This window comes from Peromyscus maniculatus, chromosome 3 (assembly GCF_049852395.1).
Source record: "Peromyscus maniculatus bairdii isolate BWxNUB_F1_BW_parent chromosome 3, HU_Pman_BW_mat_3.1, whole genome shotgun sequence".
NCBI lineage: Eukaryota > Metazoa > Chordata > Mammalia > Rodentia > Cricetidae > Peromyscus > Peromyscus maniculatus.
In genome coordinates this window covers 50,324,098-50,349,093 of record NC_134854.1, presented here as the reverse complement: position 1 = coordinate 50,349,093, position 24,996 = coordinate 50,324,098, and the positions used below count along the sequence as shown (strand labels likewise).

The 24,996-nt window shown below is 40.6% G+C and overlaps 1 protein-coding gene across 8 annotated transcripts in view; it reads left to right on the top strand.

Annotated features, from left to right (window-relative positions):
* The window catches only part of LOC102904107 (maltase-glucoamylase), a 156,876-nt gene that overhangs the window by 81,366 nt on the left and 50,514 nt on the right, over positions 1-24,996 (top strand). For 6 of the 8 annotated variants that reach the window (XM_076566436.1, XM_076566437.1, XM_076566440.1 and 3 more), the window contains 25 exons: positions 362-530; positions 777-873; positions 1,211-1,323; positions 2,467-2,592; positions 3,819-3,947; positions 4,188-4,298; positions 4,491-4,553; positions 6,057-6,191; positions 6,915-7,002; positions 8,047-8,185; positions 8,935-9,068; positions 9,194-9,228; positions 9,319-9,435; positions 9,817-9,965; positions 10,568-10,652; positions 11,537-11,593; positions 12,067-12,191; positions 15,484-15,572; positions 17,319-17,368; positions 17,781-17,948; positions 20,365-20,514; positions 20,831-21,031; positions 22,980-23,134; positions 24,481-24,649; positions 24,893-24,989. In XM_076566436.1, coding sequence (XP_076422551.1) covers positions 362-530; positions 777-873; positions 1,211-1,323; positions 2,467-2,592; positions 3,819-3,947; positions 4,188-4,298; positions 4,491-4,553; positions 6,057-6,191; positions 6,915-7,002; positions 8,047-8,185; positions 8,935-9,068; positions 9,194-9,228; positions 9,319-9,435; positions 9,817-9,965; positions 10,568-10,652; positions 11,537-11,593; positions 12,067-12,191; positions 15,484-15,572; positions 17,319-17,368; positions 17,781-17,948; positions 20,365-20,514; positions 20,831-21,031; positions 22,980-23,134; positions 24,481-24,649; positions 24,893-24,989 — 2,951 coding nt within the window. The remainder of the gene's footprint in view (positions 1-361; positions 531-776; positions 874-1,210; positions 1,324-2,466; positions 2,593-3,818; positions 3,948-4,187; positions 4,299-4,490; positions 4,554-6,056; positions 6,192-6,914; positions 7,003-8,046; positions 8,186-8,934; positions 9,069-9,193; positions 9,229-9,318; positions 9,436-9,816; positions 9,966-10,567; positions 10,653-11,536; positions 11,594-12,066; positions 12,192-15,483; positions 15,573-17,318; positions 17,369-17,780; positions 17,949-20,364; positions 20,515-20,830; positions 21,032-22,979; positions 23,135-24,480; positions 24,650-24,892; positions 24,990-24,996) is intronic. The other 2 variants (XM_076566442.1, XM_076566441.1) reach the window with 2 other exon arrangements.

Genomic DNA, 24,996 nt, shown 5'->3' with positions numbered 1-24,996 from the left:
GAAGTGTGAGGTGGTGTGAGGTGCTCATATCACAGCCCTGGATACCTGTAGGAAGTGGAGCATCAGGGGTCAAGAGCAGAAGACACAGTGAGTCTGGAATGGTAAGGTGATAAACGTGATTGGACATGTGACTGTGGACAACCCTAAAGGAAGCACTAAAGAGAAGACTTACTGTCACTGTGGCCTGTAGCAGGGCTGAGTGTGGTTATTTCAGTGAATGAGACTTACTTGTTTTATTTGAGAGAGACTCAGGTACAGATGGTGTGGGAAAATGGAGGGCTCTGTTGTCCTCACAGAGGCAGCTGCTGGAAGCTACTAGCAAGCTGATTTTCTATCGCAAATGTTCCTCTTCCTTCTACAGCTGGGACTCTCAGCTCCTGGGCTTCACCTTCAATGACATGTTCATCCGCATCTCCACCCGCCTGCCCTCCACATATATCTATGGCTTTGGGGAGACTGAGCACACAACCTTCAAGATAGACTTGAACTGGCACACCTGGGGCATGTTTTCCAGGGACGAGCCCCCAGGGGTAAGGACAGGGCATTGGTGTCCTGTGTTCTGTCTCCTCCAACCATGCTAGGTGCTTTGTGATGTTTTTTCCAGACTCCACATGCTTGTCACCTTTTATTGCTAGGAGGATGGACATCTTTTTGAGTTCCCCTTTCCTCTGCTATTCTTACCAGAAGAAGATTGACTCAACACAGCAATCAAGTTTCTGTTGAGTTTCTTTCCCATGCACACAGTCTCCTAACCTCCTTTTCCCTATGCCTCTCAGTACAAGAAGAATTCCTATGGTGTCCACCCTTACTACATGGGGCTAGAGGAGGATGGCAATGCCCATGGAGTCCTCCTGATGAACAGCAATGCCATGGGTAGGATGAAGTTTTGTCCTCTTATTGTGTGCCAATGATTCTGAAATTGCTTTAGAATATATTTGACTTAGCTGTCACTATAGAAAAAATAGACTTTATGAATTGGTTTTTCCTTTCATTGACCCTTTATGTATATTCTAATTATATATAATCACTCAACTTTTATTAGCAATGCAGCTAGTGAGAGCTTTCATTTAAGTTGTACAATTCTATATGCACCTACTCCAGAATTTCTGCTGTCAGGGTGTTACAATTGAATAGAAATAAGGTGGGGATTACAGGTTAAAATTATCAACAGGAAGGATTTCATCATGATGACATTTTCTTGTGTTTCCAGATGTGACATTCCAGCCCCTGCCTGCCCTAACATACAGGACCACAGGGGGCATTCTGGACTTCTTTGTGTTCTTGGGCCCAACTCCAGAGCTGGTCACTCAGCAATACACAGAGGTAGGAAGGAAAGCCTTTTTGAAATATGTGTGTTGTATATACATGTGTGTACATACACTCATAATGTGTTCCAACCCTGCTATACAAGATTGCCATATAATGTAACTGTTGTGTGGTACCTGAATATGATGGTCTTTTAGGGGAATTTAAAATATGGAATATGGGAGAGTGAATATATTTCTAGAACTATTATAATTATGTTTTCTCCACTTATTGCAGTGTATCAGATTATTTATGGTAACTAGTGGTGGGGCTGATGTGGTGGTGGAGCTAGAGGAGTAGTGATTTTGAGACGTGTTAAGGGATGATGGTATTGATTGTAGTGGTAGTACTATTTATTGGTGAGAGTGATTATGAGGATGGTGCCTCTTAACATGATAATGGTAGAGAGGATGAAAGGACATGAGGTGACGATGAAAGTGATTGTAGTGGAGTTGATGTTGGGAGTTGAGAGAGAAGGTTCATGTTAGTGATGGTGGGGGTAGGTATGGTAGATTTGGTAAGTAGTGGTGTTTGTATGATGCTTATGTCTGTGGTGGCAATGGGAGTTAACATGATAGAATGTATTACATCATTACATTGTCATAGTGGTTACAGTGTGGTGACAGAGACAATGACTGTACTTGTGGTGTTGGGAGTCATGTTGACTGGATTAACAGCATTGTTAGTTATGACATCAAAACATGTATGAAATAGCTACTGCGTGTATTACTTAATCCATGTGAAAGGGTGTCATACATACTAAGTTACTCAGTGAAACCCATATGAGATTGCTCCTGCTCTTAGCTTTGATTGACAGGTAAAGAAACAAGCACAGAAATGTCATATTGCTACCCAAGGTCATACAATGAGTAAGACCTAGAGACTGTATTCTAAATTAGCTCTTTCCCTTTTACTTGTGCGTTTTTAGTATCTAAATTATATATCTAGGAATCTGAATAAAAATAGGTTTTCCAGAAATCGTGTAAAGTGTGCTCTGAGGAGCCGTAGGTTTTCTGTAGTGTGTCCTAGGAGCTCTACACACCTCTCTACTTCCCCTCTGGGTTTGAATTTGGTGTCAAATTTGGTAAAATATTCTGACTTCATATCCAGTACCATCCAGCTTCTCCTCTAACATTCTAACACTTACTGTCTGTTTTCCAGTTGATTGGTCGGCCTGTGATGGTACCTTACTGGTCCCTGGGATTCCAGCTGTGTCGCTATGGATATGAGAATGATGCTGAGATCTCCAGCTTGTATGATGATATGGTGGCTAAGCAGATCCCCTATGTACGTATATCTGTTGGGGATTTGTTTGTCAGATTTAAGTGTGGTTTAAAATGACACACTGTGTTTTCTCATGTCATGTCACACTGAGCCTAGACTATCCACAGTGAAAACAAAGAGGAACTTAGACTGGTTCATGGCTCCTCTCTCCTGTACCAGGCTTTCCTCTGCTTCTTGACTGACTTCAAGATATTTAATTATGCTGTTTAAGTGACATGATAGTTAAACCCCACTCCAATACTCCTACTTGATTAAGGAAAATAACCCTAACTCAGTGAATAACCCTAACCATATGAAGATTCCATCCCATATGAAGATTACTTTTCTGGACCTGGCACACCACAGTGATCCCTGAGCTCTGAGCCTCACACAGGCTCCATCCTGGAATCCTGTATTGAGTTGGTAGTGGATCACATGCAGAATCAGGACATTAACTTCAAAACCAAAAGTCCAATAACCATAAATAATTTTGTGACCCTTTGTGTTTGTTTTGTATGTATTGTTCTGTGTTATATTAGTGTAAATCACTTCCTGTAACTAAGTGGTGCTCAACCTTTTGAATGGAGTCAAATGGCCCATTCATATCTAAGACCATGGGAAAACACAGGTATTTACATTATAATCCATGAGAGTAACAAAATTACAGTTATGAAGTAGCGGCAAAAATAATTTTATGGTTGGGTTGGGGCTCACCACATCATGAGGAACTGTACTAAAGTTTCTCAGCATCAGGAAGGTTGAGAACCACCTTTGTAATACAACATCTCAGTGAGAGCTCTGCATTTGATCATCTCCAACACTGGGTCCTCCACAGTGAGGACAGTTTTTGTTTTGGTTCTTTTATAGCAGACCTATGATTGTATTATATACACTGTGAATATTTGACATTATTTTCAGTGAATAACCATCACTAATCTCACGATACACTTAGGAAAAAATCAAAACATTTTTTCCTGTAGTATTATTATTTATTTTTTACATAGTGTTTTAAGTTATTTTTTATAACATGTTTTACAGATCAGCATTGATACTCATCTTACATTTTTTTGTTGATGTTGAAATAATTTTTTTTGTTTCTGAGCGAAATATTTAAAATCTGAATATACAAAGATCTAAAGCTATGTATGATATGGCATACATTGTGGTTAAAATTACCAGACACAGGCTGTGGTAACTGTTAGAGTCTGAACTTTCCAACCAGCAGCCACACTTTCTTATACCATCCACAGGACGTGCAGTACTCAGACATCGACTACATGGAGAGGCAGCTGGACTTCACCCTCAGCCCCAAGTTCTCTGGGTTTCCAGCCCTGATCAATCGCATGAAGGGCAATGGGATGCGGGTCATCCTTATCCTGGTTAGTTTGTGTGAATGTGTAGACTGTGCTTGGGACAATGGATGGGCTTGATGGGGATCACCTTAAAGTGTCTGTCCTCTCCTGTTTTAGGAGAGAAATAAAAGTGTAATTAATATAAGTGTATTTCTGGAAGTCAGGAAACACCACAGTAAAGTTACAACTGGGGACTTCCCTTTTTCCACCCACCTTCTTTGTAATCCTCAGTGTTAATTTTCCACCTGCCTTGTGCTCTGATTGCAGGACCCAGCCATTTCTGGCAATGAGACAAAGCCCTATCCTGCCTTCACCCGGGGTGTGGAGAACAATGTCTTCATCAGATATCCCAATAATGGAGACATTGTCTGGGGAAAGGTAAGAGTTTTGTGTTGATCCAGCAAGACTAACCCTGGGCCAGGCACCTTGTTAGTGTGTCTGTGGGTGTGGTTTTTACTCTTTGTTTTTGTCTCCAAGTTTCTGCCATTCATTTTATAATCAATATTTATTGATTATTGATAACAATTAAGGGATTTGTAGAATCTCATTTGATCATTTTTCTGCCCACAGGTCTGGCCTGATTACCCTGATATTGTTGTGGACCCCTCTCTAGACTGGGAGAGTCAAGTGGAGGTAAATGTCCCTCGTGGATGTCGATTAAGTCAGGAAACAAGAAATACCCATACCTGCCAGTGGACACGGCATGAAAACAAACTTAGAACCTGTGTCCTTCCTGCCATTTGTTTCCGGATAATCTTACATACTCATTTTGTTTTTAATCCGTGTCTTACTTCCCACTTTGATATCAGTATTGTTGTTATTGAGATTTAAAACAAAACAAAGTTAGGTGCGATGTCCATGCTTATCATGGCACAACTGTCATTTGAAACCCAAACCTGTCTGAATCCAATGTCCCATGGATGTTCAACTGGATGATAACTCTAAGAATGATATTTTTTCAGTGAATTAAGGTACCTGTTGTTTCTTTGGATATTGCTTTTTGATAGGGTGTGTAGCCTTTCTATTTGGTGTTTGACTTTTTTTATTGCATTCCTTATGATTACAGACAGTCTTTGCTAGCTTTGAAGTTGTAAATCCTGTCTGATTTACATTGTCTTGTGTCTCCCATTTTTGCTTTTACCTCATTGCTACTATGTGGTGTAAGCACCATATAGTGCCCCAGTCAAGTCTTGCTGTTATTTCTTAACACCTCACTATTTAGCTCCTGATACATTCAGCTCTATGAAGAACATAAAGCAGGCTTTTTGTTGAGACACAGCAAGGACTAAAATGTCCCACAATAAATAACAGGGAGAAGTATAGAGACTTTATCGATATTTGCTCTTGCCGAGTGGTAGAAATTTACAAGTAGACAGAGAGTACGGATTATTATTGATCTATTATTTTCTTCAATTATGTTAAACACAGAAGAGAATATAAAGATCAACTTGAAAATACAAGACAAGATCTTTGCTCTTAAAAAGTATAAAATGTAGTCAAGGAGCAATACATTGGTGGACATACTTTTCCAGTAAGTTGTAGACAATGTTTTTATGATTTTGGGGGAAAGGAAGTGAAACTAAAGTGGAAGCTCCCCCCACCCCAAGTCCCCCACTTCATATTGCACATGGCTGAAAGTGTCCTCTGGTTTTACAATCACAGAAAACAGAGAGCCATACTAGTTAGTCCAAGATCAGAAACATGCAATTGAATCCAACCTCATTCCCAGTGTGAATGTTCCCTGAACGCTTTTATCCAACCTTTCAGCTAAGGCTCACATGACTTCTACCTTGCCTCATAGTCCTCAAGAAATTATGGGGCAATCTGGAGAGGGGATCCATAGCATGAGTTAGTGAGTGCAGTATATGATCACTTCCACTCCTGTGGAAAAGAAGAAGAAATACATTGGATGTTTTTCCAATTCATAGTAGGCGGTGTTTTGTGCTTTCTTATCTGTGTTTCACATGCTTTTCTAAGACAATGCTTATCTAAACATCTGCTATATACTTGGTTTATATTATCATTATCTACCTCCATGTAGTATAAGACTTTGCATGAGCCATGTTCATATTAGTTGCATGTCTGCTGCTTAATATAATCATTTATGACAAATAACTAAGTATCATTATTTAACAGAAATACCGAGCTTATGTGGCCTTCCCAGACTTTTTCCGTGATTCAACTGCCACATGGTGGAAAAAGGAAATTCAAGAACTCTACACCAACCCTGAGGCACCAGAGAAGAGCTTGAAGTTTGATGGCCTATGGATTGTAAGTGTGTGCATGTCAGTTTACTTGTATAGAGGATAGGAGTGTTGTGTGTGTGCATGCACGAGTGCATATATGTGCATCTTCCTGTGCCATAATTTTTAAAAATATTTACCATTTATTTCATTTGTATGAATGTTTTGTCTATATGTATGCATGTACACTTTGTATGTAGTATTTTGTCTATATGTAATGTATGTATGTACATGATGTGTGTACATGGTGCTCATGAAGGTCAGAAGAAGAGGTCAGTTCTGGAACTGGAGTTACAAATAGTTATGAGCCACCATGTGGATCTGGGAGCCCAGCAATAGCAACAAGTGCTCTTAAGAACTGAGAGATCTCTGCAGTCCATCTACCTGTGTGTGTCTTAACATATTAATCGAATAACATCCATCCCAGGCTTTGGAGATGCCACAGTGTACTCCTTCTATCAGGTGTGGAACAGCCTTCATCCTCTCCACACCTGGTCTTTACCTGAAGCTCCTTCTCTAAGACCTCCAATGTCATTATCAGAAATCTCTTGGAACTTGGTCTGCCAAGGGAACTTTCCCTATAGAGATCATTTGATCTTTATAGCTTGTTTCCCAAGCAGTTGAAGATCTTCCCTGTGCAGATGTCCAGAGATAACTGGATGTTTAATGCTTTTTTCTTGCTATTTTCTTAACTTTGAATTTATAGGCTCTGATTACATTTAAATAGAAATAATGTTTCTGACATTTGTAGGATATGAATGAACCTTCCAGCTTTGTGAATGGGGCAGTTCCTTCAGGCTGCAGTGATGCTACTCTGAACCGTCCACCCTACATGCCATGTAAGGAATTTGGGCCTGCTCCTCCTGTGCAGCAGTGTCTGGAGGCAGAACTGAATGCTGGAGTAAATGTTGCCTGGTTCCAAATGCCATTGAGGAGACAGGAACTGAAAATCCATTGTACTTTATTCAGAGGCAGGCAGGATGGGAATGCAGAGGACTAACATTCCCCCAACCAGCCTTCCCCTCTCTAGCTAGCACATTTTAGGAAATGAGTGCTGAGCCAGTCAAAATGTGTACAAGCAGATTCATTTCTACGTAAGGAAATTTCTACTGTGCTCCTGTAATATAAATAATTAACCCTCCCTGTCTATCCATAAGGGGTTACCTGGTCATTAGTGGTAGGTTCTCATAGTTGCTGTGGTTTAATGGGGCTGGAGACAAGGAATGGGAAAGCCCTTTACCCAATTCTGTGTGTAAGATCCAGGAGACATTAGGCAAATTTCTCAAATTCATCTAGATGATTCTCAACAGTATTAATGTCTCTGAAAGCTTCTCAAGTAAAATGTCTTATCTATCCAGTTTTATGAGAATGCATCCACATGCATTTTCTTTGTAACCAATGATTGGAAAAAGTTGCTTCCTGTTATCATGGAGCCAGTTGACTTTAAGGTTCTATTTGTGTTTATGCCTTAATTTCATCAATTATATTTTCCTTGGTGTATAACATATTTCAAAGATCACACAGTTTTCCTAGTGTCAATTTTCTGTAGTAGAGTATACATAGAGAGGCAGAAAGTATTTTAAGCTTCATTGAAGTGGTATAAGAATGATAAATAGTTAGTGTTAGCAGTCCTAGCCAAAGCCTGCTCTGCTGTCAGTGAATGAAAACCCGGGGTTCTGTTGCCTCCTTTACCTTCTTAAGTGAACCAGCAATGGAAATCACATGCAGGCTCCTTGCATCTCAGCTCAGAGCACTGTACTGACTTGACCCTAGGTTGGGGAGAGATATCAAATTAATCTTAAGTTGTGGAGTTAAATCCATTAATAGGAGGTCATGAATGAGAAAAACCGAACTGTTTTTCACTGTCTTAAATCTTCCCTCAGATTTGGAAGCCAGGGACAGGGGCCTGAGCAGCAAGACGCTGTGCATGGAGAGTGAGCAGATTCTTTCAGATGGCTCCCGGTTGCGGCATTATGATGTGCACAGCCTTTATGGGTGGTCCCAGACCAGACCCACCTATGAGTGAGTGACTCTCTCCTCATACTTCCTCTCCTTCTACTTCCTCTACCTCTGTGATGGGTGTTATAGCTCCTCTACTTTTCCATTCATTTCCCCTATCCCCAGGGGTCTGTATAATGTAATTTTAAAACTTGTGTGACAATTCTTATTTGTTAAGCAATCTCGCCTTAATCATGGAGCCAGCTGTGTGAGGCAATCAATAGTCCTCTTGACTGCACCCACAGGCACCCTGAAAGTCATCATGCACTGTAGGCAGTACTGTGGTATCATTGGTGCAAGTGGAAAAGAATAACTGTGGGCTAGAAAGCTCGCCTGTTTGTGTTGGAAGTGAGTTTTCTCTTTAGGTGTTGGTTTTTCTTTGGCTACTCATGTTGGATAGTCAACTGGTGTTTTGTTGAATTAGTTAGGCATACTCACAATGTGAGCCAAAAGAAAAATAATCCTCAAATATAGAATATCAAGTATGAGTAAATAAACAGCCTAATCCTGTGATTGCTTACTCTTTGGGGAGAAGCCAATGAATTGTCACATGGTGAAATACTTTGAAAACAACTGTGCAAAGGCCTTACCGATATTGTTATTACCCCAATTATCCAACTAGACCTCCTCTACAGGGTCATTTCTATATTCTTTCTAGTCACACAAGACATATTTTGTCATGTTGTCTTAAGAGCAAGGGCTCTGGGGGAGGAAGCTCTGTTCTTTTCCTTCCCCTTTCCTGCCTTTAATTTTCTTCCTTGTTTCCCCACCAGAGCTGTGCAGGAGGTGACAGGAGAGAGAGGGGTCGTCATCACCCGCTCCACATTCCCCTCTTCTGGACGCTGGGCAGGACACTGGCTGGGGGACAACACAGCTGCCTGGGACCAGCTGGGGAAATCCATCATTGGTGTGTGGTTGTGCCCAGGGGCTCTGCTGGCAGTGGGTGGAGAGGGGAGTAGGATCCTTGGTGAAGGGGGAGGAGCAGGCAGAGAATGAATGCCTGTCCTGACCCTGCTGCATCTCTCCTTGCAGGCATGATGGAGTTCAGTCTCTTTGGCATCTCCTATGTAAGTGTCCTTGCATGCTCCTCCTCCCTAGGAAGGTGGCCTCATCTCTCAGAGAGCTCCAAGAGCTCACTTTGTTCCTTGTTGTTTCAGACCGGGTCAGACATCTGTGGGTTCTTTCAAGATGCTGAGTATGAGATGTGTGTGCGCTGGATGCAGCTAGGTGCATTTTACCCCTTCTCCAGGAACCACAACACCATTGGGACCAGGGTAGGATATCAGCTTCCTCACCTATATTATGTCACTGGAAATGCTACCTCAGTTTCTGAGTTCAATCTGCTGCCTGCGTTCCCTGGACATCCTCAAAGTCATTAATCCTCTTCCTGTAAACCATATTCTTCAATATTACTTTGATGACTTTTTGCCTAGACTGTTTTATAGTATATCTCATGAAGAATGTCTTACAAATGTTCTTTTCTGGTGGAATTTTAGTCATCTTTACCAGTGAATTAAGAATATTCTAGGAGTCCTATTCATTTCTAAACTTTACGGTTTGTTAGATTTCGATGTTATTTCAAATGGGCCTTTAGTGAACTTTTTAACTCCTTAATTGTCTCTGGAGGACTTTGAACACTTTTCTTGTTGCTTTAGAGACAAGACCCTGTGTCCTGGGATGAAAACTTTGAGAATATTTCCAGAAGTGTGCTAGAGACCAGATACACCCTGTTGCCGTATCTCTACACCTTGATGTACAAGGCCCACACAGAGGGCAGCACAGTTGTGCGGCCTCTTCTCCATGAGTGAGTGTCGAGCTGGGATGCTGGTGAATGTGGACAGTTTATTTATCATGTAGGGTGGAAGTGGATCCCAACAATTTTTCCACATTGAGGTGATAAGTCCCTTTTTTACGAGCTCTCCAGAGAATATCTCTATCACTCCTTCTAGTTCAGTGAAATACATAACATTTGTGTTTGATATAAGATACTTACTGAAGTTCTATAATGAAAGCTCCCAGCATAGCACAATTTCTTTTTTTTTAGGCCCTACAAAGACGTCCCTGTTTGTTGTTGGGATTTTGTTATTTGAACCCTGACCAGAATATCTTCTTGTAACTTTAGTGGGTATTCCAGGGACAGATGACAAGGACCAGCATGTTATTGCATTGTAATGTGCCATGGTGAGGAAATAGAAGATGTGTCGTGGCAGACAATGCATTTCTGAGGTTTTAAGAATACAGCATGTAGGAAATGGGGTCTATGTGATCCTTATCAGTCTAGTGAAATATAGAGAAGGTATGGAATGTAGCTGGATTTCTGACTTGGGTCTGAACTTGAGGACTTCTTTGAGGCCTTGTTCTGAGGCCCCACTGGGGTCACATTGGCACCTTCATTTCCTTTTCCAGGTTTCTGTCAGACCGGGAGACCTGGAATATAGACAGACAGTTCCTGCTGGGTCCAGCCTTCCTGGTCAGCCCTGTGCTGGAGCCTGTGAGTATGGAGACGGGAGGGATTCAGGATTCCACTGCAGGGCTGGTGACTGGGGTGATGCAGAGGCTGGTGTGAGAGGGATTAGGAGACATGTTCTCCTACTTTGCACCGGTCTCCTTTGCTCCTTCTGAGCCACGTGCCATGCCTTCGGTGTTCTTAGACCTTTGATTTCAGCCTAACATTTCAAGGAATAACCTTGTCATGTGTTTAAGGATGTAATTATTTCTCTGTGAGCTAAGGTAAGGTCTGCAGGGTCAAGAGCAGGAAAAGATTTCTTATTTTCTGTTATTCTTAACTAAAATTAACTGGAGAAGTGTTTATAACAATATGTATTTTTTATTTCTTTCATCCTTTAATTATGTCTTTTATTTTTGAGATTATAATGTAATTTCACAATTTTCCCCCTCCCTTCATGTCACCTTTTGAAACCAGCTAGCTTCCCCCTTTCTTTCTATACATGGCCTTTAATCTGGAAAAAACAATTAATTTATTTACTCTGTGTATAATGTGGCTTTTGATAAAATGAAAATATAATTAATACCCCTTGCATCTTTTTGAGGCTGCACAATTTTGTTCTGCTCTGTGGTCAACATTGCCTATTCATTTATTTTGGGAGTGGATGAATACATCTATAATACAGTGGTATTTGATTTTCTCTGAAGAATTACGATCTTAGGGGCTTTGTAAAAGCACTTGTTTTTGGCAAGCTAATTTCTGTTGCTGGAAAAGGAGGATCTTCATCATGGATACCATAAGACAGTTGAAATAAATTTGTCCAATTCTGTTAGCTTTGTAATTATTCCAACTCCTCACCAATGTTTGCTGGTCACTGTGTCCTAGATAGCAGAGTCCACTGCTTACAATTTTTTTGTATTTTATTCCAGAATGCCAGAAATGTCAATGCCTATTTCCCTAAAGCCTACTGGTATGACTATTACACGGTGAGTTTTTCTTTTTATTTGTACAATTCAGAAAGTGGTAGCATATAGCGTGTCAGGATATGGTAGATAACAAGCTTCATGCCACTTCGGGAAATCACCTTTTGTGGTATTGAAAGGTCACTTCATATTTTTGGCCTCATTTCCTAGTATTGCTCTTGGGGGAAATGTTTCAGGAACTAAGAAGGAGTGGCAACATTGCCCAATGTACCCCCCCCCCCCAATTAGAAACAGTGTGTGCAGTGAGAGTGTTTGGATCCACAGAAAGACCTCATCTGGTATGTGCTGTAACTCTCCCATAGCTCCACTCTCCATAAGGTCAGGGATTCTAACAGGGTCTTAAAGCTTTAACACAGCAGAGGGGACAACGTGTGATAATGACCTATGTTGAATGGTGGTGACCGGGTTGTTCAGGACCTGCTGGCTGTCCAGGGAGGTGTGCATTCTTTCCCTCATCACCTCTTCTCCTGCCACAGGGTGCAGACATTAATTCAACAGGAGAGTGGAAGATCTTGCCAGCCCCTCTTGAGCACATCAATCTTCACATCCGTGGAGGTTACATCTTGCCATGGCAACAACATGCCCTGAACACACACTTAAGGTGAGTGATGGGACAGGGCTCTGCTTTGCATACTGTGAGCTCATCCTTTTGTGATGAAAACCACATTTACATCAAGCATGCCTCTCAAGGCCAAAAGCAGTTTTCATTCGGGTTTATCTGTTCTGTTATATGTGAACATGTTTGTCCCTTTTCACAACTGGGCATTTTGTTTGTATCTGTGACCAGAGTGTATTAAAGCCGCAGGTGGTATGTGCTGAGGAAGGATGCTGACTTCATCTCTCTGTCTGTCTCTGTCTCTGTCTCTGTCTCTGTCTCTCTCTGTGTGTGTGTGTGTGTGTGTGTGTGTGTGTGTGTGTGTGTGTGTGTGAGAGAGAGAGAGAGAGAGAGAGAGAGAGAGAGAGAGAGAGAGAGAGAGAGAGAGAGAGAGAGAGAGAGAGAGATATCATACTCTGCCTTTGGATTTTCCTTGTCCTCTTCTTAAGAAGCAGTGGACTGAGACTACACCCTGGTGGACTTGGAGAGTTCCTCTACCCTGCTCCTCTGTAAATAAACCCTTGTAGTTTTCAGGACAGCGACAGCTTTGGCAGTCAACCTTCTGCTTTTCCCAGGGCCGTTGCAATTTTAGTTCTGAAAGTCTCACATCTTGAGAAAGTTCAACTCCGGTCCATTGGTTCCCCTCCTGTCCTTGTCTGACTGTCTATCCCATGTTTGCTGCTCAGCCCCACCAGTTCCCATTTCTAGGTTCGCATCCCTGGTACGTCCTTTTGAAACTTTAGTGTTCCACTTTTTCCCCCACCCCTGTGAGCCATTTCTCTGTTGTGATTCAAAAGGGGATTCAAGAGCACAAACTCGCCTGTCCAGTTAGCACTTTCCCTTTGTAACTTTTTGTTCCAAAATGATAGCCTTAACTTCTACTGAGGAGTTCTATATTGGTTCCAAAGTTTTACTGAAACTAATAGCATATTTACTTACAACTGACAAGGATTCATTAGGAATGTATATCTTTTACTTTTTTTTCCTGATCATAAGAATTTAAAATGCCTCACTGTTTTAATTATTCAAGTTGCAGACTTTATGAAAAGGTGTATAATCCGATGCCAGTTTGTTTTTTTACTCTCTTTTCAACTTCAGCCTATTCTGTACACCCATATCAATTTCTCTTGCAAAAATGAAAAGTTTACTTTTTCCCTGTCCTTGGTGTGAAATCCTCCATTAGTGAGTCCATGTCCTTACTGTCCCAGTGTGTTTTCAACTTCCTTTTTACTTATTCTTCGTGTCTTTCACATCATGCCTCCCAAATCCCACCATCTTCCTCCTCTGCTCCAGAATATAACAAAATAAAATTTAATAGAAGTAAGAGAAAAATGGAGCAAAAAAAAAAAAAAAAGGCTGGGGGAGGAAAATGTTGTCATGGAAGCTGTAGTGTGACACTGTGAGTCATGGAAGAAACTCTTTAATCCACACATTTTTAAATTATGCAGTGTGAGAGCCGGGCAGTGGTAGCGCATGCCTTTAGTCCCAGCACTCGGGAGGCAGAGCCAGGCAGATCTCTGTGAGTTCGAGGCCAGCCTGGTCTACAGAGTGAGATCCAGGAAAGGCGCAAATCTGCACAGAGAAACCCTGTCTCGAAAAACCAAAATAAATAAATAAATAAATAAATAAATAAATAAATAAATAAATAAATAAAGCAGTGTCTTGATAAGCATATGGATCAGCTATATCCCAAACATGTCTTTGTACAAAAGTATCCAATTTACTAACAATATTTGGGCATCTTCTCTCATTGCCCTTTATGCTGGGCCAGTCTGTGAAACACGCTAGTCAAGTGCTTTACCACCCCCTATCCCTTAGTTCATTTCACCCCTCTATTTTCTACTTGATTATTTATCATTATTATCCCATGTTAATTTTAGAAGTAAATCACTGATATATTTCCTCCCATCCATATGTAATGCATTCATCATGTCTACCCACTGGTTGTTTTTGCCCATTTTTTTTTTTTACCACCCTCCAATACTTCAACCCTGGTATTGGATTGAAGTATTGGATCAACCATCTCAGGCTCCAATCATTCCTCTTCAATTCTTCACATTTTTGTTTCTTTATTTGCAGTGTTCATTAGTAATAGAAAATATGAAATCATGACATTCCTTGTCTGGCTTTTTTTTGATTGACACAGTATCTTTAAAGTCTGGCTTTCTGGCATCTTTGGGTTTTAGCTCTCTATTTGTATTCCTGTGTTGTTTCTGTCTCTTATGCGTGTCGTTTACTTCCTTGCAAGCTTAATAATGTTTTACATAGCAGTGTAAATTATATACTGTAGTGTTCCGGTCCTCCAAATTATTATCATATTTCTGGAAGTGCCACTCTATACTCTCATATCTTTTATTGTGTCACTTTTCACTGTTTGTTGCTTGGCAAGTGTATTGAATGGGTCTTATAATGGTAAGATTTAGGAGTTGTGTAGTTTTATCTTTATATTTATTAGCATTTTAGCAATGACAGCTCAATCCATGGACTATAAAGGAAATCAGCTTATTTTGTTGATAGTGGGGTGTGGTCAGGTAGTGGAAGGTTGACCTGGAACAAATACAATATGAAACCTGAGGCCAGTGAGGTGCACATGAGGAACACACATGAAGCTGCTGTTTTATGTTTTTCTTAAAAGATAGTAGACATTAGATTAAGTAAAATTAGTCAGAAAGGGATAGTAGTATATAATAGAATTAGTACTTGAGTGGCAAAGGAGTAGGTTGGTGAATTCACAGCCAGCCTGCGTCAGGGAGCCAATTCTATGCTAGTCTGAGCTGCTTGTCTCAAAACCAAACAAACAAATGACCCAAAACAAAGACACTCAATATAGAGTTACCATTATATTGACCAACCTTGTTTTATGAGTTTCTGAGTAAACATTTCCTTGGCAGAGAGAACGTATCTAGTGGCAGCAGCTGATATAGTCCTTACAGGATGGTATCTTTAGTGGCCTGGCCACAGCACCACTGCCTAAGACTCCATCCTATTCTCATAGTCTGCACTCTGTATGTCAGTGCTGCCATAGCACCTACTGTGGCTGATGTAGTGATTCTGATGTTCACACCCTGACTTCCTGTTTGGACATATGTTGCTGAGGTTTGAGATATTTCTTTCTTATGACAGTGATCCTGGAGACAGTGTCTTCTAGCATTCTTAGCCCTGTTCTGAAGGGAAGAAGTCATCAATGACTAGTCCTTTACCCATCCATCCTTTACACATGTGAAATATTGTGGCAATATTTTCTAAAATCCTTTGAGCCCTAAGGATTTATGCCTTGTGTAAATCTTGTTCTTCACAGCCGGAAGAACCCTCTTGGTCTGCTCATTGCCCTGGATGAGAACAAAGAGGCAAGAGGAGAGCTGTTCTGGGATGATGGGCAGTCAAAGGGTGAGTGTGGTGAGAGGGTGTGGTCCTTGTAGACCTGCATGTCTGACTCTGCCCCTTCACCCATGCTGGCCATTCAGCTGTTGGTGAAATCTCACCAGGCATCCTAGAGCATCCTTCCAGAGAAAACACATGCTTCTGCATGTAGTGGTCAGAGGCCATGATAGACGAACCTCAGATGGAGGAGGGAGAACATCTCTCTGACTCAGTCTCTGTCTCTCTTTCTCTCTTTTCCTGAATTCTCTCCTTGGCGAGTCATGTCTAACAGGCTCTTACTTCATGGTTAAAAGACACATTTTCAAGACTATTCCTGTAATTCATTTTAATTATAAGTTACTTCTCCATTAGCCCTTGGGGGAAAACTGTTGATGATATGAAAGGCACACCCATGTCAGCGAGGCAGCAAGTGCACACAATCCTGATTATGTGCATCTCTGTGCTTCTGCACACTCTTTCTTTATGTCTCTCCCTGCCTCCCTCCCTCCCTTGTTCCTTCCTTCACTCCCTCTCTCCCTCTCTCCTTTCTTGTTTCCTTCTTTCCTTCCCCCCTTTTGTCTTTACTGCACTAAGAATTCTCAAACTCTACCTTAGAAAACAGGTTCCCATAGGAAGACTTCCTTGGGAGGACTAGAAAGGATACTCTCATGATTATAGCATTAAGGAGAAGACCAGTGTGTGGCCAACAGACTCTGCACACATACAGGCATTGTGCAATGGTTACCATAACATTAATTGATGTTTCCATCACCATTAATGACAGCTTTGGCTCTCTATAACTTGTTAGTATCATGATTCATAGTCCTTGAACAGATTTTCCTCATTTACCCTTCTACCTGATTCTGAATTCTCCTGTTCCTTCCACTGTACTTGGGCCATTTATCTCCTGTATGAACAGAGACCATACATTGTTTCTCTTTGCTGTCTCACTCACTTCTCCTAGTGGAATATGATCCAGATTCATCTCTGCTCTAACAGTGCAGGCCTTCCCTCTTCTTTATTATTAAAGAATACTCCATTGAATTCATGCACTGTAATTCTTTTATTCATTCATCTGTAAATAGATGTTGTTGTTGTTTTTCCATCTTAGCTATTGTGAAAATAAGGACAAGAGAGTCAACAGCAACTACTTAGGAGGAAATACAGGGAAGCTTCTTTGATACTGGGCATGGTATTGTGATTTTAAGTATGACACCAAAAACATAGGCAACAAATCATAAAATAAATTTGCATAGTCATTATGGAGAACAGTGTAGACATACCTTCACATGTTTAAAATCAAACTACCAGAGCCGGGCGGTGGTGGCGCACGCGTTTATTCCCAGCACTTGGGAGGCAGAGTCAGGTGGATCTCTGTGAGTTCGAGGCCAGCCTGGGCTACCAAGTGAGCCCCAGGAAAGGTGCAAAGCTACACAGAGAAACCCTGTCTCGAAAAACCAAAAAAAAAAAAAAAATCAAACTACCATATAGCACAGAAATTCCATGTCTGGGTATGTGCCATCCAAAAGAAATGAAAACAGTATGCCCCAGAGATACCAGGTCTCTCATAGTCACTGTGGCATTATTTGTACCAGTGAAGATCCATAAGCAGCCCAAGTGGCTGACAGATGAATGAATAAATGCACTGTGATACACAGATCTTGTGAAGTGTCTTCAGTCATGAGAAGAAAGAAGAGTCATTTTTAAGGAAAGGCAGGTGAAGCTTGTCTTCTGTGGTCACCAGGCCAGACTGACATCTCTTTCTTTTTTCAGATACTGTGACCACGAACACTTATCTATTCAGTGAATTTTCTGTCACCCAAGTGAGTGCATATTTTTATGAATATTGTATGAAATTTTGTCTGTAGATGACTATATATGTTTTTCTGTGTGTATCTAGCTGTATTTGTTTAAATATCAGCATTTATGTGAGTGAATACACTGCTATTTATGACTTGATTCAGAACTGTATTAGTTATGTTACTAGAAAGAATCAATAATAATAAAGAAAATCATGTGGGGTTGTGAAAGACAATTCTATAAAATATCAGTCTGTTTCCTCCATTCTCTCTATGGTCATTGTAAAAATAAATTTGTACCCCATTAGCATGTACCAGCAAAGGAAATTGATAGGCCTTTAATGAAGTTCAAGGATGTAGTTTAGGGTGGGGTATTTGAGGGCCTAGGAATCCTGGTACTCACTATTTGCTCATAATTTTGCTTGATGTGTTTCAGAACCATTTGAATGTGACCATTTCAAGTCCAAACTACAAGGATCCCAATAACTTGGCATTCCAGGAAATTAAAATCTTTGGGACAGAGGAAATTGCCAATGCTAGAGTTAAACAGAATGGTGTCTTTAGTCAGATGTCTCCTCAAATCACTTATAATTCAAGCATGAAGGTAAGAATTCCTTTTGTAAGGGAGACTTTCACAAACCCCCATGTATTTTGATATGACTTCTAAGATTACATGGGCAGTTGAAGGACCAGAGCACATCTGATGCCTGGTGGGGATGTCAGAGTATAAAGGAGGAAGGTAGAGATGTAGAGATAGTGTGAGGCACCATGACTCCAGTTTTTCTGTCCCTGGTTTCTTTACTCTCAGTGTTTGCTTTTATCTTACTGGATGTGGAGACAGGATCCAAGGGACAGGATCTGCAAACTGATCGCTTGTGCTTGAAGGTGAAGTTAGAGATAGGGGTCCTGAGATCAAAACATTTAAATTGCTTTATTTATTTAATGTTTCTATCCTTTGTTGGACTCCAATAATACATATTATCTGTTCTGTAATAAATACATTTGCGAGGTATATTTTATAAAGAAGTTGATGGGGCAGCTAACTATCTCAAATGGTGATTGGAAAGTACTATTCTGGCAGAAATAATGACATCCAGACCTTCTGTATGACTTCTATTCCATTCCCCTAGTTCCTCATCATTGGGAGGCACCTTTCCCTAGTCAACTGAGATTTCTACTAAATGGTGTATTAATATTTGACATTTTGTAATGACAATATATAAAGAGGATATATATATATATATTACAAAGTTACAAATGAAGACTTGTGTGATTGGTTGTGACTATTGCTAAGTGTAAGATATCTGAAGGATGCATATATGAAAACAAGCTTTGCTCATAATAGAAAATAGGATACTTAACATATCACTAAAAGAATTCTTTATTGCTTGGATCAGGGTAATGAGAGATGCAATTCACATACATGAAAATATATATAAAAATTAAGAAGGTGTCTAATCCAATATATGTAAAACATCTGCTTTGATTTCATTTGATGAAATGTAGTAGTTGAGACCGGCTTTTTCCTTTTGTGGAGATCGAGAAATAGCTCAGCATTTAATATTACTGGCTGCTCTTTTAGAGGTTGCAGGTTTGATTCTCAGTACACACATGTTGGTTCATAAACGTCTATAACTCCAGTTCCAGGGGAATCAATGCTACTTCTGGATTATGTGGCCATACACGTAATGCACAGACATGCATGCAAGCAAAACACCCATGCACATAAAATAAGGCAGGGATTCCTCAGCTTTATATGACAAGAAGTCTGAGATGGAAAACAGATTGGAGGTTTTTTTTTTTCTTTTTGTAATTGAATGTTCAAAGTTGAAAATTTGTTGGATTTGGGTCAAGGTTGAACTTTGTCAGAACTCAGATCTGTCTTGTCTAATGACTGGAAGTGGCTACTTAGATCTAGTGACAATGCCCTTATTCTAGGAGAGATGGAAAAGGGAAAAAACCAAGCAGAGAAAAGAGAGTTGGAAAAAGAGGAAGGTAGAGAGAAAGCTGAAGGGCCAGGCCCTCCTAGCAAGAAAGAAACCCTGGCCCAGCAAGTGAACTCAAATTTACTTTTCTAGCCATGAATATGCTACAGTCATGAAAATTTCAGATATTAATTGGTAGAATGTATTATTTGAATCTGAAATACCAAAAATAGAAGAGCACATTTCATACAAAGAAGACAGCTGGCAATGTGTTCAGAGAGGGCCTTGTTTTCCTAGAAAGCATTTATTAGTCTTGGTGATGCTCTCCAAGTTGAGCTATCAGAACAGGGCAGCCAAAGGGCTCAGAAGTCTGACATTATCAGTCTGTAACTCCACACCTGGCTTAGGACATTTGAAATGGAAGATTATATAATGATATTTTCTACTCCTCAGTAATACCCTTAGTAGATAAACCTGAGATAAAAAAATTGAGGTAGGCTAGGTGGTGGTGGCACATATCTTTAACTGTAGCTCTTGGGAAGCAGAGGGAGGCAGATCTCTGTGAGTTTGAGGCCAGCTTGATCTATAGAGAGAGTTCTAAGACAGACAGGGCTACACAGAGAAATCCCGTCCCCCCAAATAAAAATAAATGAAGTAATTTGTATAAGATTCTAGAGAAAGCTGGTACCACAATACTCCTATTGTCCTGTTCTCTAGGCATTCCACACCAAAGGGGTCATGATATGGGGAGGTTATGAGAAAAATACCTTAATTTGCTAACAGGAGAAGAAGCCTTTCTGAGAAAATGAATAGAGGTCAAGTGGTCCAGGGAAGGAATGAAAAAAATGTGATTATAGCAGTTGTTTTCTATCTCTTTCTACAATGTAATAGGTAAGGTTTTGAGAGAGTACTGATATTTTCTTTTTGCCACTGTCTTTTAACCCATGTATACAGTTGTACCCTTGGAAACTGTAGTGTGCTCTTTAAATCGTTAAAAGAGGGGCACAAGTGTAGACTAAAAATGCCAGTTACACTGAATTTCCAAAAATGAAAGGTTCAGATCCTTAGTCCTGAGGATGAACTTCATTCCTTCAGGTGGCCACTATCACAGATATCCATCTCATGCTGGGAGAAGCATACATAGTCGAGTGGGACAACGTGAGGGATCTGGAGAAGATAGACTGCTACCCAGATGAGGATGGTGCAACTGAGGCCAAATGCACTGCCCGTGGCTGCATCTGGGAGGTAAGCATGCTGAGGATGTTCCTGGAAACTGAAATCCTTGAAATACAACCTACAAAGTCTTTAGCACAGTCCTGCACCCTTGGATTTATTAAAATCCATGGAAAGAAAAGGCTCCAGATGAGTCTGAGTTGGATTGAGAAGTGTGAAGTTCAAGAATGTGATGTTTACTGTGCTGATTGGAGCCCTGGAACTTAAACCCATGCTTGCTTTCTTACAGGCATGAGTGACTGAAGTGATAGTTTTCCCCATATAAACTGACTTATCTATTTGATAACTCCAGATCTCTGCTGATCTAGGATATTGAAATTCTTTTCAGGAATCCAGCTCTTCTGGGGTCCCTTATTGCTACATTGCCAGTGAGCTGTACACAGTCAGCAATGTTCAGAATCACCCGAATGAGGCCACAGCCGACATCTCCTTGAAGCCTTCTCCTTATAGCAATGCCTTCCCCTCTACACCCGTGAATCAGCTGCAGCTCCGAGTCATCTACCACAAGAATGAAATGCTGCAGTTCAAGGTAAACACAGTGTGTGCCATCAGGTGTGGACAGGGCCCTTTCAGTTCCATTTCTCTGTGCAACCTTGTGTTACAACATTATAAAAACAGTTTTGTGTTTTTAGTAAATAGTCTAGAACAACATTCTAATGAAGAGAGCAATTATATGACTGGGAGAATAGTGAAACCTCTCCTAATTTTGAATTTGAGAGAATCACTGTGTATAAAGAAAATGTTTGGGAGAATGAAACATGGAGAGGGAGCAGAGGAGGCTACTAGGAAGGCTGGACAGTTATGGATGAGTTTGGTGGAGGGATAAGAAGGAAGATGGGTAACAGGGGATGTGATTGAGACCTTGAGACCATCTTGGTCAGTAAAATCAACTAAAAGAGGGATATGCCTAAGGAATGACTGCCATGTTCATAACATGCAAATGTGTATGTATGGAAGGTAATGATAATGAAGATTAGGAAATAGAGTCGATTTGTGATTGACAATATAAAAGGAGGAGTATGATTTTGAATAAAATAATAGGAGACAACTTTGAAATACTCATGAAAGTGATTTGTTTTACTTCCTTGGTTTAATTAACCAAAGGGACTAGGGATGGACTAGCTATTCTCTTGTTTGATTCATTATTAGACTGTGAGTTGCTATAAAACAGGGTTTGTCTTTCATGGTGGCAGTATTGGAATCCTACACATAGGCTGATATATAGTGAGTACTCAAATGCTATTGGAATAGTACAAGGCAGTGATCAAGGCAGAGTGGCTTTGCTTAGACTACCCTTAGAATCTGGGCTCAATCTGGACTCGATTTCTCCATCTTCTAATGTGTTGTTTTTTGTGTGTGTCTTCACCAGAATGGAGTTGATTGGGTGTGTAGCCTCAACTCATACTCACTAACCGTTAGCTATGCAGTAGTGCTTTCCATCATACTCATGTCTTTCTGATCCCACTTTAACACTCTGTTTCTTTTGTTTATTGTTTCTTTACCAGAATCACCTGCTGTCAGTTTTGTGTTGGTTTATTGCTGTTTAACTTTTAAGATTCAGCCTGTATTTCTTCCATGAAACCATCTCACTGTTCCTTCCCTGTAATAGCAAAGCCCTTCTGCAGAATTTGTGTTAGCTCACATCCTCCAGGAGTGCTGAATTCTTGTTTCTGATTTACCATGAATTCCTAAGTGTTTCATGACATTAGCCTTGGCTTATTCAGTTCCTATGCCTAGTATTTACTATTGGATCAACAGTGGTTTATGGATCCTGAATTATTCAGCTTTATTCAGTTTTTCAGAAGGGATGTTTTTAATTAGAGAAATTTAGTTTTTTTCCACCAAATTTCAAAGGTTTCATATCTTACACTTATACATCCACACACAAAATAAGTATATCATATGTTTATAAATACCAGTTTCAGAATGAACTTTTCATGTTAATAGCAGTGTTGAAATGGAAGAAGAAATGTTCTAGAGCCTGTAATACTGAACCATGACCCAGATCAAGCTATTTAATAGAACCTTGTTCTCTGGTATGTTGGTTAAGTCCTGTATTGTGAGGTAAAAGAAGAGAAAACATTCAGCCTATAGACTCTGTGAAACATGCTCAGAGTATGCTGAGGTATTTGTGTCTAGAGTACAATTTCATTCTAAAGCACTCCTTGAAATGACAGCTAACTGTGAATATTTACACTATTGATGTCATGTTTTGACATATTTACATATTATAGATTATCAATTCAGTACAGTTAGGATTTGATGTTTCAATCCTCTAATATTTTGTGAAGTGGTAATTGAACATCATCTCGAGTTATTTTGAATTATATTGTTATTTATATTGAACTGATAGTTATGCAATTATATTGTTAGTTTTGCAGTATTGTTATTTATGATCACTGTCAGCGTGCTGGTAAAGCATCATAATGTACATGCCATATTTTTGTCTTTACATTAAATGATTTTCTCTGGCCTAGATCTATGATCCCAACCACAGTCGATATGAAGTCCCAGTGCCTCTGAACATCCCTGCTGCTCCATCCAGCACCCCTGAAGGCCGTCTCTATGATGTCCTCATCAAGGAGAATCCATTTGGGATTGAAATTCGCAGGAAGAGTACAGGCACTGTAATGTAAGTGGGTCCTGGTCTGACTTGGAGTTCCTGCTTTTCTAAACATTCTTCACCAGATTCAATGTCCTTGAAGACATCCTGGCTCAAAGCATCAGACTGCCCCTTTTCAGATCCATGATGAATTAGTTACCTTTTATGGCTGTGATAAAAAGTCCAAACCAAGACAACTTATAGACGAGTTATTTGTGTTCATGCCTTCAGAGGGTTGGAGTCCATGATGGTGAAGTGTAAGCAGGCAGCAGACAGGGCAGCAGGAATAGCTGAGAGCTCACATCTTGAACTTCAAACAGGAAATAGAAAGCAAACTGTGTGTGAGCCTTTCAACTCCAAAGTCTGTTCCAAATGACACACTTCCTCCACCAAGGCCGTACCTCCCAATATTACCAAATAGTGCCCAAAAGGGGAAAAGTATTTAAATACTTGAGACTATAGGGGATATCTCATCTAACCACCATACATGAGGAAGTGATTTCTGTTCTTAGAGGAAATCTTTAGTACTCTGAGAATGATTACTAAGGCAGTTACAGGTGTGTGGGAATTATTGAATGAGTATTTGCTGAATTCCTTCCGGATATGAGGTGATCTTCTTGTACAGTGGTCATAGACAGGTGTGCTATTTCTTCCATTAAATGAAGTTAAATTATACTATGAAGAAGAATTTGATATAACAACTGCTATGCTGGAAAAATCATGGAAATGAGATCATTTGCAGCCTTAGATACCATGATCTGAGATTGTGTCTCTGAGGTGATGGTAAATATAACTGAGATTAGGAGAAGTCCTGAAGGGAGTTCTGGGTAAAGGAACATTTGTGATAGAATGATATATGTCATGAGCTAGAGGAAATTTATCAGTTACAATAGTGAGATTCCCTTGATGTGACGAAGAGTATGAATGTGGGAGACATAGGAGGGATGTTAGGTAGGACTTAGAACAAGAACAGCCCTGGAGGCTCCAAGGGAGGCTCTCGGGAGAGATGAGCAGGCATGTGAGCAGGAGTGTGAGGTGCTCATATCACAGCCCTGGACACCTGTAGGAAGTGGAGCATCAGGGGTCAAGAGCAGAAGACACAGTGAGTTTGGAGTGGTAAGGTGACAAAAATAATTGGACACGGATGTGGAAAACACTAAAGGGAAGCAGTTATACAGTGTAGGGGATTTAATGGTGACTTGGGACATTAGCAGTGATGACGATTTTAGCCAGTATCCTTGCTTATTTTGCTTGGGAGAGACCCTATTTCTGATTGTTTGTGAAAAATGGAGGGCTCTGTTGTCCTCACAAAGGTAGCTGCTGGAAGCTACTAAGAAGCTGATTTCCTTTTGCAAATGTTCCTTTTCCTTCTGCAGCTGGGACTCTCAGCTCCCTGGCTTCACCTTCAATGACATGTTCATCCGCATCTCCACCCGCCTGCCCTCCACATACATCTATGGCTTTGGGGAGACTGAGCACACAACCTTCAAGATAGACTTGAACTGGCACACGTGGGGCATGTTTTCCAGGGATGAGCCCCCGGGGGTAAGGACAGGGCCTTGGTGTCTGCGTTCTGTCTCCTCCATCCATGCTAGGTGTCTTGTGCTTCTTTTTTCCAGACTCCACGTGATTGTCAACTTCTACTGCTAGGCTAATGCAGATCTTTTTAAGTTCCCCTTTCCTCTGCTGTTCTTACCAGAAGTTTGACTCAACGCAGCAATCAAGTTTCTGTTGAGTTTCTTTCAAATGCACACAGTCTCCTAACCTCCTTTTCCCTATGCCTCTCAGTACAAGAAGAATTCCTATGGTGTCCACCCTTACTACATGGGGCTAGAGGAGGATGGCAATGCCCATGGAGTCCTCCTGATGAACAGCAATGCCATGGGTAGGAT